General features: G+C 40.8%; 1 protein-coding gene across 26 annotated transcripts in view; it reads left to right on the top strand.

Annotated features, from left to right (window-relative positions):
• The window catches only part of LOC140729077 (receptor-type tyrosine-protein phosphatase delta-like), a 2,395,537-nt gene that overhangs the window by 2,232,473 nt on the left and 145,248 nt on the right, over positions 1-17,816 (top strand). For all 26 annotated transcript variants that reach the window (XM_073048383.1, XM_073048384.1, XM_073048388.1 and 23 more), the window contains one exon: positions 13,091-13,303. In XM_073048383.1, coding sequence (XP_072904484.1) covers positions 13,091-13,303 — 213 coding nt within the window. The remainder of the gene's footprint in view (positions 1-13,090; positions 13,304-17,816) is intronic.

Raw genomic sequence — 17,816 nt, 5'->3', positions numbered from 1 at the left:
TCGAAACGCAGAGGGTGGGCAGTGCAGGTATTCACAGAGTTGGTGTTCACTGCACATATGGAAGCTGCTCCTTTAGTGTACAGCTTGAAGGATGTTCCATAACTGTCTGTCAATGGACCCCACTCCAAACAAGAACACAAACCAGGTTTGCAGATTTATCCGTGCATTGCCCTTTCAACATCCCTTTTCAGAGGGAAATTAACTTGCCGGCCCACGTCCCGACATACGCATGTAATATTTCCTGTGGCATTGCAGTGATTGGTGCAGGATTCTCCATCTTCATAATTCTCACCCTAGTGGTAACAATTTCAAATCTATGAGTTGTCTCTAAAGTCAAGATAACTAAAAATGGAAAATCTAAGTTTCGGTATTTGTTTGGGCATTTAATCAGTCTAGTTTATATGTCCTTCAATGTGAATTTATCCAATCCCTTTGAAGGAATTAGTCAAAAGGCAACCAGCTGTTTTGATGGAAGACTTATACTACATATTCATCACTACAGGGACAAATAACGCCTTTGATCTCCAGTCGCATTGTGGATTGTTCACAATAAACATCTGTCCATTTTCTGTGCCTGTTCTCTGCAGACCATTTAAAAGATCCTCAATGCCACCCAGCATCAGATATGAAGCGTGGTCTCTCTCAATTTTCTTCTCACCAGAGTACAGCTGTTTAATTCTGCAGGTCTCACATTATAACTTGGAGTCTTCCTCAGCAGACCAATATAAACGGCAATAAATTATGCACATTCTGCCCAAATCAATGACCTGTGCAAGGTTAGGCTGACTTATTTTGGCTTTTTATCAAATGTCCTTTTGCTGACATATATATTTGATTAACTTTGTTCCGTACTGATTAGAAACTTGCAGTAATGACAAATAATCTGATTTAAATATCTTCTCTTGCATTGCTGCTTCTTATCTCCATCTGGTTCATTTTCACACTTATTTACTATTATTTTTATTTTGAGAGATAGCACAGAATCGGTCTTTCCGGCCCAACAAGCTGCACTGCAGGCAACCCACCTATTTAACCCTAGCCTAATCAGTGGGCAATTTACAATGATCAATTAACCTACTAACTGGTAGGCCTTTGGACTGTGGAAGAAAACTGGAGCATCCGGAGGAAACCCACGAACTCAAGGGAAAAACATACAAATTTTCTTACAGAGGACTCTGGAATTGAACTCTGAAATTCGACATGCTGGGCTGTAATAGTGTCACACTAACCACTATGTTACAGTTGTATGCACACTGCTCCACAGTTGTATAGTGTAGGCTATGTGCCATTTTTCAGTGAAACCCATGTGCTTAATAGATACAGATGAATACTCTGTTGACCTCAACTATGTTTGTCTTACTGGCCCAATTGCTGTGCACACTATCATTTTGTGGTACTTGTGTCCACATTTTATCTGATTTTCATCAACTAGCCAGGTTCCCACGAGCAGATTTGGGTAAAACTTTTCCTTAACTGTACGTTTTTCATGTTACCTTTCATTTCATAGTACCATACCATACAACAGCGAGCTTGTAAAACTTGATTAAATGTTTTGAGAGTTTGGTGATGAATTATATCAACTTCTGCCTGAGAGATTGCTTCAATCCACTCCAATTTGCTTACCAGAACAACAGGTCCACAGCCAATACCATCTCATTAGTCTTCACTAAACCCTGGAACATCTAGACAACAAAAATGCTCTTTGCTCATCATCCCCTGTAATCAGTAAGCTTCAGAGCCTTGGCCTCAATACACTCTTTAACAATTGATTTCCTCACTTGCAGACCCCAGTCAGTTCACATTGGGAACATCCCTTCCACAATCTCCATCAGCACAGGTGCACCACAAGGCTCTTTATCCAGTTATTCGAATTTCTCCTTTGGCAAATCCTACAGCTTTAAGTGACAGGAATCTCTCCATTCTTCAAATGTGTCTTGATGGTACTTTGTAGGAAACCTGATTATTTTGTCCTCTGTGAGTATTCCGTTGACCGATCCATAAATTTTTGTCTGCTGCTTGTCCCTTTGTTTTTAAAGAAGCTGGACAAAATTTTCTTTTGTTTTTCCTCTGCCAATTTACCAGTACTTCTGCCTTACCTGTGGACGTTCACTCTTTTTGCATCTCCTTTAGTTTGAGAGCCCGTTCTCAATTACACGGTAAGCAATTAATTCTTAGGTTTCTTTATTGTGCATGCTTTACCTATGCATATTCCTATTATAAATTCCTAAAACCAAAATAACTGAATCTGTGAGTTAAACTCACTGTGCAAAATCTCATTTGCTTTATTTTAATACATCTGCTTTACTTGAGATTCAGATTCAGTTTATTGTCATTTAGAAACCACAAATGCAATGCAGTTAAAAAATGAGACGACATTTCTCCAGAATGATATCACAAAAGCACATGACAAAACAGACTACACCAGAAAATCCACATAACATTTGGCAAACCCCAATCCAGAGTCCGGAGAGGCTGCTGCGTATTAATATTGCGCTACCGTCTTAGCACGTTCCCCGGAAAGGAGCTCCAAATCCACCAGACAAAACAAGACCAAAAACTAAAGCTACAAGACCTGAATAAAACTACATAGTTACAACATATAGTAACAGTGCAAACAATAGCATAATTGATAAAAAAAAAACAGACCATGGGCACAGTGAAAATAGTCCAAAGATGTAAAAAGACTATAAGTTCAAAAGAAACCACCACACAGTTTCCACAAGTCCTCAGGGTCTCCGATAGACTCATCATCCCATGCAGGCGGCAGAAGGGAATACCCCCGCTATGGACTTCCACGGCGCCACCCGACTCAGCCTCGTAGATGCAGCACACACTGAAAGCGACATGATCGCAGCAGACTCCGAGATGGTCGAACCTCCAAGCCTCCGACCATCCCCTCCGGCACAGCTTCTCCGAGCACCATCCTCTGCCGAGCGTATTAAGAAGCCTCCACCAACGGCCATCGGCAACGCGACCCCGAGGACTGGGGGCCTGTTCTTCCCAGCAGAGACCCAGACCTCGCAGCAGCAGCAGCCACGAAGAAGGTCTTCCTGGAGATTTCCAGATGTTCCTCCGTGCTCCCACGTCCGTTTTTCATCCGATTATGATTGCGCATGGCACCGGGCTTCACAAATAACAGATAATCAGCTCTGGAGTGGCGGCTGCAAGCTGTGTCACACCGCTATCTCGAATATTCAACAGTACTTGGTACTGTAATGAACTTTCTTACTGCTGAATCCTGGAAGCTGGGCATTTGATCCTCTTTGTGCTGAAGAAGATGGCACCGGTGACCAATGCAGCCAAAAGCGACGTATAATTCATGAAACTGCTTCTTTCATGTCTTCTTCTTCTTTCAGATATGTTTCTGCTACTATTAGAACCTGGGATTTGCATTTTAATGGTGTCTTTTTAGGCCTATTTAGCATACTGTCTTTGAGGGAGTTCGGTGAAGTTACAAGCAGAGGGTGTGGTCTGGAGGCTTAGGAACCTGGAGATAGTGCGAGCCCATGATCGACTCCATTTCTTGCCTGTTTCACCAATTAAAGCATCAAGAAAGATTGAAATCAATGAGGACGAGAGCGTAAGGCGAGTGGGTGTTCAACACCGGCTGCCTGTGTTTGTCCGGTCTCTCTGCTCCCTCTCCCTGCTGCCAGAGGGAGGAGCCAGTGTGTGTCTGGTCCCTCTCTCTCACTCATGCTTGATGGGGCCGGGGTTTTGGGTCTTGGGCAAGGTTAAATCAATGTGGATTTGTGGATTTGACTCTAGTTCATGTTATGATGTGTTTCTGGTTGCTCCTTTTTATTGCAGTTTTGTGTGATTTTGGTCAGGACAGACTGGCTCTGCACCCTGCAGTCAATGAGCGACACAGCATTAACTTGAACTGAACTAAACTGAACATTCCCAGACGGTTTCAATGACTTTGTGGTTTGGTGATTGATGGTCTGTGTTTCTTGCTCTTTAAGTGTTTGATGTTTTCTCTGAACAGGTTCCATGCTGTTTCTTTGTTTCATGGCTATCTGTCGGAAGATGAAACTCAGGGCTTTATACTGCATACGTACTTTGAAGCTTATTAATGTTGTCCTCCAGTAAATTATATAACGTGCTGATACTCACATCATGAACATCGTTTATCGTTTTAAGTGCTTCAGTCGCAACTGCATACAACTTTATTTTCTCCAGTGAGAGCAGATTATAGCATGAGAATTGATAAAGAAAACTTTCTCATTATACCTTGCAGTTATTTTTTTGGTACATGACTAGCAGTTTTGGCTTGTGAATTTGCTGGTTCTGGCTGAAGGAGAAATTGCATTTACTATTCTGTGCTAAAAATGGTAACCTAGGGCAAAAACATCAAATACTCCATCATTGAACATTTCAAAGACTTGATCACTACTCCAATAGTTCATTTACTTTTAGATCTACAGTAAGTGCCTTGCTCCAATTACGAAGAGGTCAGAGGAGGAAGAACATGACGATGACTCACACCTCATTGGGAGAAGTTCCCTGCCGTCAGTGTACATCAGTTTGGATTGCAGTATATGATTATCACTTTTGGTTTGGAGCAGCCCTGATGGATTGTGTCATGCTGCAGTCCTTTCTCTGCAACATCAGGACTCACTCCTCCTTATTATCTCCTCCTAAAGCATCAGTTATTTCAGCTTGCTCTGTTCTTTACCAGCACATCAGACTCAAATAGGTCAGGAAGCTACACATGCTTTTATTACTTTAAGTGGAATGTGCTGGAAAGTGCACAATTCACAGTCCCCGTTGAAAGATGCCATTAAGTATAAGGGAATCTTTCACCTGACAATTTCTTTGGTGTTACTGCAAGTGCTGGTGTTACTTAGACCCAACAGAGTTAAAGGCAGGGTATTATTTATTAAAGACAGCCGTTCTGCAATGGACGCAGTGTTTGATACAACTGTGTGCTTAAAGTCTTATTATGTGATACTCTCAATTTTTAAACATAAGACCATAAGGTGCAGAATTAGGCCATTTGTCCCATCGAGTCTGCTCCTCCATTTTATCATAGCTGATCCAATTTTCCTCTCAGCTCTAATCTCTTGCCTTCTCCCCATATCCCTTCATGCCCTGACCAATCAAGAATCTAGCAATCTCTGCCTTAAATATACAAAAGGAATGGACTCCACAGCTGCCTGTGGCAAAGAATTCCTCAGATTTACCACTCTCTGGCTAAAGAACTTCCTCCTTATTTCCATTCTAAAAGGACACCCCTCTATTCTGAGGCTGGGTCCTCTAGTATTAAACTCTTCCACCATAGGAAACCTCCTCCCCACATCCACTCTATCAAGGCCTTTCACCATTCGATAGGTTTCAATGAGATCATCCCTCATTCTTCTGAATTCCAGTGAATACAGGCCCAGAGTCATAAAATGCTCTTCATATGACAATCTTACTCAATCCTGAAATAATTTTCATGAATTCCTTTGAACTCTCTCCAGTATTAGCACAGCATGTCTTTTCTAAGATAAGGAGTCCAAACCTCCTCACAGTATTCAAAATGAGTCTTCACCAATGCTTTAAAAAGTTTCAGCATATACTCACACTCATACTATACTTTTTCCTTTTTAAACACAAATAATAAAAACATTCATATTATAAGCATTTGAATTGTAGCATGGCATCTATTCTTACAACGTGTAGAAACAGCTATTTTTAATCAAAATATATAAACACAGTTCTGTTTTGCCAAACACTATTGACACGTTTTCTTCATTTTCCTGGCTACGATCGACTTAAGGTGGATCTTCGCACCCTATACAGGAGCGTGAAGTCCCACAGTCAATGATTTAGGAACAGTATCCTCCCCTCTGCCAACAGATTTCTGAACAGCCCATGTAAACCACCTTGTCATTCCTTTTTTTTTGCATTACTAACTTAATTTTGTAATTTATAGTAATTTTATGTCTTTGTACTGCTGCTACAGAACATCAAACTTCACATAATTTAAGTCAGTGATGATAAGCATTCTGATTCTGCAATACAGCTCTTCTGTGTTCATTGAAGGCAGTAGTGCTTGGGGTAAAAATTTCTCAATCGAAGTCTCAAATGCATTTTTTCTGGCATCCTTCCTCTATACTAGCTGCATTAATATAATTATCTCCAATACTTTAAATGCTTTGAATAAAACTTCAGCTTGCACAAACCTTTAAAAATTTTGTTAATAGCTATAATAACAATTATGCCATATAGGTGGCACATCAGTAAACACCTTGAAGTCCTTTATTTTGTGCCCTGTATCCTTACCTTCATTTTCATGCATTTTGCCACATATTTATTAGTTGCTCACTCAAGGTAACAGTCTGGGTATCATCTTTGTTAAAAGACTGTGTGAATAGCATTCCTGTTTCCATCTTTTTTTTATTTTACCAAATATGCAATAGTGCAGCCAAACCATTCCAAGATTTACCATCTGTTTCCAAGATATATGACAACTTACTATGTAGCTTCTTGAAGTTTTACCAAGTTTTACCTTGGTGTCCCATTGTGTCCTATCGTGTGCTACTGTAGAATCAGGCCCTCTTGAATAGTCAATCTGATTGGGTATTTCCAGTGCTACTTTAATGCGAGGCCCCCTGCCTTCTCCAGCCCTGTGAACAGTAGCCTGCTGTACTTGAGTGTTAATGTGATCTGTTGTTTCCCACTGAGCCTATGTGTCTAGGCTGAGAGGGAGACCACGGTGTCATTGCTGTCTCTATGGGATTGTTTCCTGTCTGCATTTCAGAATCACAGCTGCTTCACATTCTCACACACCATCCCGTTAATCGTGGCCAACCTACATGCTCCATCAACCCTCCCCCCTCCCACATTAACCCATCTGCTTGACTACTCTCAGCAGTTTATAAGGTTGATGGATTAAAATGTCCCTTCAGGATTTTATAATATTCTAATAAGGGATCTGTTCTGTGCAATGTATACCCGTCAACGTCCTATGTGTCCTCAGCAACATCACAACCAAACCTGCCATCATGTTCTTGGGAATCTTCCTCCTTTGCCCCATGATAATCTCTGGCACCTCAATAATGTTATTTCCATTAAGAGTTGTTCTACATTGTCCACCTGCTGGGGAAAAGTCTTGAGTCTACTCTGCTTCTCTGACCTTCCTTCTCACCTATTTGGGTACCTGGTTTCTAATTTGACCACAAGATCATTTTTGCCTTTTCAACTTGCCAGCAGCAACAATCAGCTGTCTGCCATTGCAGTATCTGTGGCTTTCTTTGGTGTTCCTGCAGCTACTATTACACAGTCTAGAGTGCAAATAGCGGCAAATGAAAATAGAAATAGCTGGAAGCACTCAATGGTTCAAGCAGAAAAAAAGGTTATTTTTCAGGTCTCATCTAAATTCCAAGATTGTTCCCCCCCCGCCCCCAGTAGTTATGACAGTGTATCAGAATGAAAGGAAAATGCAGCCCATATCTGAGGCTCAGAAGCAATAGAATGCTTCACAGTCTTCAACTGCACTAAACAGCAAAATGCTTATTTTGTAAATAAAAAAATAGTTTAAGGAAGTAGAAGTGTATGTGGAGGCTGGAAATGATGATTTTCACATCTTTCAACAATAATGGGGATCGCTGGAACATAAGTAAATATTATGGGCAAAGATGCTGCAATTTATTGAACATTCATGCCATTAGTTTATGAGTTTTAATCGTTTCTCACTGAGCCAGAGAACTGCATTGCAATTGAGTTAAAATGTAAAGTGTGTTTTTACTGAAGACTTCCCCCTCAAAGTAGAAAATTTCTTCAGTGAGCATTGAGGAAATGCTGGTAATTAATGTTTGCATCTTTATAACTTTGTTCCCTTTCACTTCTGTTACAAATATGTTGGTGTCTGTAATATTCTGTGATCACATGTTCCAATTGCAATCTCTGCATGGGATATTAATGTTAAAAATAACAATCCACATTTTTGAATTTTTCACTGTCTTCATTTCGCAAAGATGTTGACTGGTACGGTTTGTTAAAATAGCAGAGAAGCCATTTGGTTCGAATATATACAGTACATGACTCTTGCCAAGGAAATGTTCTACAATAAATCTAAAAAAAAATCTAAAAATGTTAATGAATTGGCTGCATCTTTACCATTCATTTTCTAATTCCCGTACCGTATCTCACATTCTCCCATTCCTTGGTGATTTAAATCGCCACCTGGTTTGCAGTGCCTCAGTATTAAGGTTTCCATCCTTGTATTTAAGTCCTTATGTAGTCTCACTTGACTCCTTTGCAATTTTCTTTCAACCTCATCAAGCCCTTACCCTGACCATTCTCTGTGATATTGGTGCACTACCAGTATTAACCCTTTAATTATTCCCAGAAATTACAAATTCATTGTCAGTGTTTGTGTCCTTATCTGAAAACCTTCTTAAATAATTATGGCATTCGCCCTATTCCTTCCTTAGGTGACTAAGTAATGAAATTCTTCTGCTACACAATGAGCTTTTTTTTAATTATTAAAGCTACTGAAATTGTTATTAAACTTGTCATCCAGGTAGCCTGGTCCTATAGATGTGCCTGACTTCCATTACTCAGATGTAATGAGAAAGAGATGACATAGATGATGTAGGATTGGAAGGTGTAGAGTCTCTATAGGTTGAGATAAGAAATGGCAGGGGTGAAAAGACCCTAATGGCAGTTTGTATACAGGCCTCCAAACAGCAGCCGGGATGTGGATTACAAATTACAGCAGGAGATAGAAAAGGCGTATCCAAAAGGCAATGTCATGATAATCGTTGAGGATTTTAACATAAAAGTGGATTGGGAAAACCAGGTCAACACTGGACCTCGAGAGAGAATTTGTAGAATGTCTAAGGGATGGCCTTTTAGAACAGCTTGTTGTTGAGCCCACTAGGGGATTGGCTGTGCTGGATTGGGTGTTGCGCAATGATCCAGAGCTGATAAGAGACCTTAAGGTTAAGGAACAGTGATCATAATATGATGGAGTTCACATTGAAGTTTGAGAGGGAAAAAATAAAATCCAATGTGTCGGTATTTCAGTGGACTAAAGGAAATTACAATGGCGTGAGAGGGGAACTGGCCGAAGTTGACTGGAAAGGGACATTTGCAGGAAAGACAGCAGAGCAGCAATGGCTGGAGTTTCTGTGAAAAATGAGGGAAGTACAAGACAGATACATTCCAAATAAAAATAAATTTTCAAAGGGAAGAAGGACACAACCGTGGCTGACAAGTCAAGTCAGAACCAAAGTAAAAACAAAAGAGAGGGCATACAAGGAAGCCAGAAGTAGTGGGAAGATAGAGGATTGGGGAGCTTTTAAAAACTTGTAGAAGGAAAGTAAGAAGATCATTCGGAAGGAGTAGATGAATTATGGGAGGAAGCTGATGGCTAATATCAAAGAAGATACTAAAAGCTTTTTTAAGTATATAAAGTGTAAAAGAGTTGAGGGTAGATACAGGACCAATAGAAAATGATGCTGGAAATATTGTAATGAGAGATGCAGAGATGACAGAGGAACTGAAAGTGTGTTTTGCATCAGTCTTCACAGTGGAAGACATCTGCAGTATACTGGACATCCAAGAGTGTCAGGAAAGTGAAGTTTGTGCAGTGGAAGTAATGACTGAGAAGGTGCTCAGGAACCTTAATGGTCTGAGGGTGGATGAATCTCCTGGACCTGATGGAATGCATCCTCGGGCTCTGAAGGAAGTAGCTAGAGAGATTGCAAAGGCATTAATGATGATCGTTCAAGAACTGATAGATTCTGGCATTGTACTGGATAGCTAGAAAATTGTAAATGTTTCTCCACTATTTAAGAAGGGTGGAAAGCAGCAGAAAGGAAACTATAGACCTGTTAGCCTGACATCAGTGGTTGGGAAATTGTTGGAATTGATTGTTAGGGATGAGATTACGGAGTACTTAGAGGCACATGACAAGATAGGCCAAAGCCAGCATGGTTTCCTGGAAGAAAAATCCTGCCTGACTAACCTACTGCAATTCTTTGAGGAAATTGCAGGCAGGGTAGACAAAGGAGATGCAGTGGATGTGGTGTACTTAGATTTTCAGAAGGCCTTTGACAAGGTGCTGCGCATGAGGCTGCTTAGCAAGGTAAGAGCCCATGGAAGTACCAGGAAGTTACTAGCGTGGGTGGAGCATTGGCTGGTTGGCAGAAAACAGAGAGTGGGAATAAAGGGATCCTATTCAGGGAAGCTGCCAGTTACCAGTGAAGTTCCACAGAGGTCAGTGTTGGGACTGCTGCTTTTTACAATGTATGTCAATGATTTGGACTACAGGATTAATGGATTTGTAGCTAAATTTGCCGATGATACAAAAATAGGTGGAGGAGCGTGTAGTGTTGAGGAAGCAGAGAGCCTGCGGAGAGACTTAGATAGTTTAGGGGAATGGGCAAAGAAGTGGCAAATGAAATACAATGTTGGAAAGTGTATGGTCATGCACTTTGGTGGAAGAAATAAATGGGCAAACTATTATTTAGATGGGGAGAGAATTCAAAATGCAGAGCTGCAAAGTGACTTGGGAGTCCTTGTGCAAGTTATCCTAAAGGTTAGCCTTCAGGTTGAGTCAGTAGTGCAGAAGGCGAATGCAATGTTGGCATTAATTTCTAGAGGTATAGAATATAAGAGCAGGGATGTGATGTTGAGGCTCTATAAGACTCTCGTGAGACCACACTTGGAAGTATTGTGTGCAGTTTTGGGCTCCTTATTTTAGAGAGGAGATACTGACATTGGAGAGGGTTCAGAGAAGATTCATGAGAATGATTCCAATTATGAAAGGGTTACTGTATGAGGAACATCTGGCAACTCTTGGGCTGTATTCCCTGGAGTTCAGGAGAATGAGGGGGGATCTCCTCAAAACATTCCGAATGTTAAAAGGCCTGAATAGATTAGATATGGCAAAGTTATTTCCCATGACGGGGGACTCTAGGACCACAGGGCACGACTTCAGGATTGAAGTCCTTTTAGAACTGAGATGCAGAGAAATTACTTTAGTCAGAGGTTGGTAAATCTGTGGAATTTGTTGTCACGAGCAGCTGTGGAAGCCAAGTCACTGGGTGTATTTAAGGCAGAGATAGATAGGTTCTTGATTAGCCAGGGCATCAAAGGGTATGGGGTGAAAGCAGGGGAGTGGAGATGACTGGAAGAATTGGATCAGCCATGATTGAATGGCGGATTAGACTTGATGGGCTGAATGGCCTATGTCTGCTCCTATATACCTTATGGTCTTATGTCTCTCATTGATAGTTAGATGTATGAAAGATAGAGGAATTGAGGGTTATGGGGAACTGGCACAGAAGAGGCCAATGTAGATCAGCCATGCTCATATTGAGCGGCTCAGTGGCCAACTCCTGATTGTATTTCCTTGCATTCTTATGCCCCCTTGAGAGGGAACTGAACAGCCATTCACTGCAGTCCTTTTCTACATTTTAAATGCCAGACTGCAGAGAAATGTTACATTTGTATTTAAACTTGGTAATTTGTCATATTGTGTGCTCCCTGTTTGACAAACTCTGCAAGGCGATAACTTTCCAGACAAGAACATAAGGAATAGGAGCAGGAGTAGGCCAACTGGCCCGTCAAGCCTGCTCCACCTTTCAATAAATCATGGCTGATCTGACCATGGACTTATCTCCACCTACCTGCCTTTCCCCCATAATCAATAAATCCCCTTCTATGCAAAAATCTATCATACCTTGTTTTAAATATATTTACTGAGGCAGCCACCACTGCTTCATTGGCCAGAGAATTCCACAGGTTCACCACTCTCTGTGAAAAGCAGCTCCTCCTCATCTCCGTCCTAAATCTACACCCCCTCCCAAATCTTGAGGCTATATCCCCAAGTTATAGTCTCACTTATCAGTGGAAGCAATTTTCCTGCCTCTATCTTTTCTATCCCTTTCGTAATTTTACATGTTTCTATAAGATCTCCTCTCATTCTTCTGAATTCTAGCGAGTACAGTCCCAGGTGACTCAGTCTCTCCTTCTGGTCTAACCCCGTCATCTCTGGAATCGACCTGGGGAACCTCCTGTGCAATGCCTCCGAAGCCAGTATATCCTTCTCAAGTAAGGAGACCAAAACTGCACATAGTACTCCAGGTGCAGCCTCACCAGTACCCTGTACAGTTGCAGCATAACTTCCCTGCTCTTAAATTCAATCCCTCTAGCAAAGAAGGCCAACATACCATTTGCCTTCTTGATAGCCTGCAGCACCTGCAAACCAACCTTTTGTGATTCATGCACAAGCACTCCCAAGTCCCTCTGCACAGCAGCATGCTGCAATCTTTCACCATTTAAATAATAATCTGCTCTTCCATTTTTTCTTCCAAAGTGGATGGCCTCACATTTACCAACATTGTACTCCCATCTTGTCCACTCACTTAACCTATCTATATCTCTCTGCAGACTCGCCGTATCTTCTGCACAATTTGCTTTTCCACTTAATTTAGTATCACCAGCAAACTTAGATACACTCCACTCAGTTCCCACTTCCAGATCATTAATGTATATTGTGAACAGTTGCGGGCCCAACACTGACCCCTGTGGCACACCACTCACCACTGATTGCCAACCAGGGTAACACCCATGTATCCCAACTCTCTGCTTTCTATTAGTTAATCAATCCTTTATCCATGCTAATACATCACCCCCAACTCTATGCATCCTTATCTTATGGATAAATCTTTTATGCAGCACTTTATCAAATGCCTTCTGGAAATCCCAAGTAAATAATGTCCATCTGTACACCTCTATCCAATGCGCTCGTTATATCCTCAAAGAACTCCAGTAAGTTTGTCAAACAGGACTTGCCTTTGCTGAATCGATGCTGCATTTGCCTGATGGATCCATTTCTTTCCAGATCCCTCATGACAAGCCAAAAAGCTACACATTTACGAGTTATCCTGTTCACTGATTGTCCATTTTACATTATGGAAAATATGAGACTTGTCATTTGGTGGTATTATTGGCAAACAATTGCTCACAGTGGAAAAAACAGAAGCTTTCTGCTTATTGGCATTGCTCTGGCAAACCATATATTTTTTGAATGGCAAAGTTGGAATGATTGATATAATTGAAATGATTAACAGAGCCTACTTGTCTTTTGCAGTTATTGAAAGAAGTTACCAGGAAACGAAGAAGTATTCGTATAAGGCGGCATGCAGATGAACTGAAGCCATATATTGCAGCCCACTTTGTTGTCCTACCCAATGAGTTTACACTTGGTGATCGGCTCTTTTACAATGGATTTGAAAATAAGCGTCTCCTAAGTGGTCAAGAATACGTTTTCTTTATTTTAGCTGTGCTCGATAGTCCAGAATCTGTAAGTTTTGTGTAATTTATTGTCCATAGTACATAATTGTAGTCTAAAATATGAACTGTGATTTTAGTTCTTTTTTTAAATCTTTAAAGTTCAATCTATTGGGATATGATTATACATGATGCACCTATGAACAAGTAGTTATGATGGATGAGGTATTAATAGATGTAGAGTGTCAGGATTAATTGGTGTAAGGAAATTATACCAATTATGCTGATTTGCTTAATTTTATTTTGTAGCTCTTTAGTACATTAAGACATAAAAATGATACAATTATAAGGTATTTTTAGATGAAGTATTTTGCTCACAACTTTTTGGTTTGTAAATCTTTCTCTGCTGATATTTGCTCAGCATAACAGAATCAAGCTAAGCCTTCAACCCAGCAGAAGTCAAACAATGTGAGACTAATTGTGGGGCCCAGTTGACTGTAACATTACAGTTCTTGGTAAACCTGTATGGGTACAGTATATCAATGTGTAGTTTTACTTTTTAAGTTTTGTCTAGAATTCATTAGAAAAACAATTGAAGAAAATATTAAATTTGGGAAGACTTTATATACCTTAAGCTGCCTAATATTAGCATTACCAAATCCTCATGGTTGTTTATAACTTCTGCAGTCTTGCTTTCATGATTACTCAGATTCCACTGGCAAATATGAATTGCCAGAATTCTTGGAGCAAAGCAGTTTGGTGCACCATGACTTTCAGAACATTGATTCCAAAGGGTGATCTTTTGAATTTCTGCTCTGTAACACTGTCAGAAATATACACACACTGCTGCAGGAGCACAGCAGGTTAAGTTTATTGTCATATGCACACTGCATGCATGCAATGAAAAACTTAGTTGCTGCAGCATCACAGGAACATCACATCATATAAGCAGCATTCACTGGAAAATCATAAATTATACAATTTTTTATAAGAAAGAACATGATTAGGACAGGATACTTTGAATAGGACATCTGTATGTTTGAGTCAAGCCTCCAAAGTACTTCATCCACCTTGGGGCAATTGTATTCAATGTATGTAGTCACTGTGTATACAGTTACCACACCACCAGGTTCAGGAACAGTTATTAACCTACAGCCATCAGCCTCCTGATAACCTCATTCACGACAACTCTGAACTGATTCTATGATATATAGATTCACTTTCACGGACACTTTACAAAACATGGTCTCAGTGTATTTTTATTTGCACAGTTTGTCTTTTGCCTGTTGTTTATCGGTCTCTGTCTGCATGTGAATAGTTTGTCGTAAAATACTATTTTATTTCTTTTTGCCTGTAAAAGCCTGCAAGAGAATCAATCTCAAGGTAGTGCATGGTAACATATATGTACTTTGAGATTAAATTTACTTTGAACTTTGAACTTAAGCTTTATTGAAGGAAATGGAAATTAACAAAATAGCCATTACTTGTAGTTTTATCTTCTGTCAGTCTTAAAAGTAGAGAAGGAAATTCCTATTCTACTTCTCCACATTTCTGCTTCAGAAGGAAAATAAGTTTGTTATATTGTTTAAATTATCCAATCTTAAATCAATGAATATGCAATTATCATTTTGGAATTGATTAATGTCAGTCAACATAAGCCCACAGCTAATGCTGATTGCCAACCAGGGGCTTCTAAATATGTATTAACACTCACAAATCTTTAAGGTTATAGACAGAGTGGCTCTCATCCTGGGGGCACATTTCCATATTTCCCTCTGGTTCAGCAAATCAGGTAGTTTTAGTCAACATTTACGTGGAAACTTGGCCACAATAGAGGCCAAGCCTGGTTCACCTCATTGCCATTTTACCTTCAAGTTCAAAGAGGCATGTTTTTTCACTCTCAGAGGGTGTCTTTGAGAAAGTTGCTGGAACTTTCCCCAGCTTTATTCACAGAGCAGCTTACCATTGGTGTTCAGTTTTCATCATTTTCATCAGCAAAATCTTCAGTACCAATGGAAAAGGTTGTCTTAGCAACCAGAATTGTTTTAATATATAATTAGTTTCAGTGTATGCCAGAGCAGACCTTAACTGTGCCACACTCAGCACTGTATCTCAGGTCAGAACATCGGTCTTATTGGATTCATCAGTCCCAACAGAAAAGATCCTGTTCTTTGTTTTCAGTAAAGAAACCTGTAACTTAATGAGCATTAAAGAACCCGGTCTCTGCGGTCGACCGTGTCAATGCCGATTGAGTGTGAATAATTTTAGATTAGTTTTATTTATCACATGTACGTCAAAACATGGAAACATACAGTGCAATATGTCATTTGCTTCAAATTAGTGAGGATTGGGCTGGGCAGTCCGCAAGTATTGCCGTGCTTTCAGTACCAACGTAGCATGCCGATGCTTCACTAACCCTAAACTATGTCTCTGGAATGTTCAGGGAAACCGGAGTCACTGGGCGAATGAACAGACTCCTTACAGACAGTGGTGAGAATCAATTCCTGATCTTACAACTGCTGCTGTAAAGCATTACACTAACTACTTACACTGACCACTACGCTACTGTGCCATGCCATAAATCTCCTCTGGTTTTTATTCTGTAGGTTAAAAAATTAATTGCACGTCCTTTAGTGCCTTCAATAAATTCCTTAAAAGTTCATTCATTCATTCGATGTTTCAAATGCACTGGTGAATTTACTCAGAGCATACCTCCCGAAAACCCATGTTGCAGCTATTTCTACCAGTTATTCACCTTTAACACAACCACGGTTGGTGAATATATAATATTGCCACTGTTTACAATGGTGTTTATGTCAATATGTGACCATTTAGAGAAAATACTTCATGTGTATGTCTGGCTCATTCTCACAGGGTTCATACATGGATTTAGAATAGTTTTCTTGGCAAACCAGTTGCAGAACATTTTGAACCTATTGATTCCTATGTTTTTCTCTTTTAATTTTAATTTTCATTCAACCATATATGAACTCCCATGAATAGAACCAAATCAAATAGCGTCCTCCTGGGCTGAGGTGCAAAACACAGTGCAAACAATCATACACAGCACAAGGCACATATAATTACGATAGCAGTAAACGTACCGTCACACAAAAAAATAATAATAATATAACTCAAGACTCTTGAGTGTCCCATCCTGTAGATTGATGGTAATAGGATCTTGTCGGCAAGAACAAGCCTGCAACATTCAGATCGTCAAGCTAGTCCAGCTTGTCTTCCACTGAGTGAACACTAGAGGGCAGCACTGACAGGAGGGTCCAGCCCTCAACCCACCTTGGAAGGCCACCGCACCACACCCCCTCTGGCATCTCCCGCCCTGGGTGGCTGCAGCAGGCATTCCAGAGGCACGGGGGCCTGGACCGCAGTAAAACTGAGGCCATGTAGCTCCTCCACCGTCGGTTTCGCCGGTGAGCCAGTCCTGCAGTATTCTACATTACCAATGTCCAATAGGGTCTTGCGATCACAGGAAAATGTCCAAGACAATCACACACACCATCTGTTGGATTGAGCACTGACTCTGTAGCAGGCGATAACAAGCCCAGCTCCTTCACTAGCGGGGTAGGCCTGCAGTACTTGATGTTTCAATACGTAGCAGTGTTTTGCAATTGTGAAAAAGACTTAAAAGGTGAACAATTACACCGTTGGTCGGACCCGGAGAGGCTGCAGTGACCATGAGCGTCGCCATCTTCCTTTTTAGTTTCTTCATCAGCATTAAATATCTGCAGAATGCACATGCTTCTGACGATTCATTATGTTTGGACAGCAGCTTGATATCTCCTTCCGTGTTCCCTCCGAGTGGGACTTTGAGCCTTGCACAGGGACCGTATGCTCGGTTCCCAATGGGCTTTGAGCAACCGACTCAGTGCAAATCAGCTCATTTGGTCAATGGACTCTTCAGGTAGAAAGAGTTTTCTTTTTCCCAGTCTAGCCAATTCTCTGTTTCAATTGGAAGCAGGTCTGAAGAAAACGCATTACTCAACAGCAAGGACAAACTGGTGAGACGAGTGAGATACAGTGGACTGCAGATGCTGGAATTCAGTGGGTCGAGCAGCATCTGTGGGGGGGGGGGGGAAGCAATTGTCAATATTTCAGGGTGAAATCCTGAATCAGAACTCAGAATGGAGATGAGAGCCGGCCAGTGCAAAGAGGAGAAGGGAAGTACTGAGTACCGAGAAAGGGGTGAATGGCGGACAACATTGGCAAGATGTTTGAATCCTCTTGTGGCATTCCTGTATAGCAGGAATTCATTTGAATGTTCAAAGGGTCCCTTTCAATCACCTCCACAAGATATTCATCTGGCCCAAGTTTTACCACTGTTGTTGCCCTGACTTGGCAGTTTGTAGGTAATGAGTACTAACTGGATACTTTGATGAGCTTGCTTTCATCATGTGGAGACTGAACCAACAAGAGAGAATGGCATACTATAGGATCTTTTCTCATGTTTGAATCTGCCCTCCTCCTAAGCTATGAGAGCTTCCTTTAGTTCTTTTAACTTCACAAGGCCTGAAACCATGCTGCTCCTGTAGACTCCACCAAGTTTTCCAGTTATTGCTACTTTGATAAGG

Source organism: Hemitrygon akajei, chromosome 6, assembly GCF_048418815.1.
Source record: "Hemitrygon akajei chromosome 6, sHemAka1.3, whole genome shotgun sequence".
NCBI lineage: Eukaryota > Metazoa > Chordata > Chondrichthyes > Myliobatiformes > Dasyatidae > Hemitrygon > Hemitrygon akajei.
This window is presented reverse-complemented; position numbering and strand designations above follow the sequence as displayed.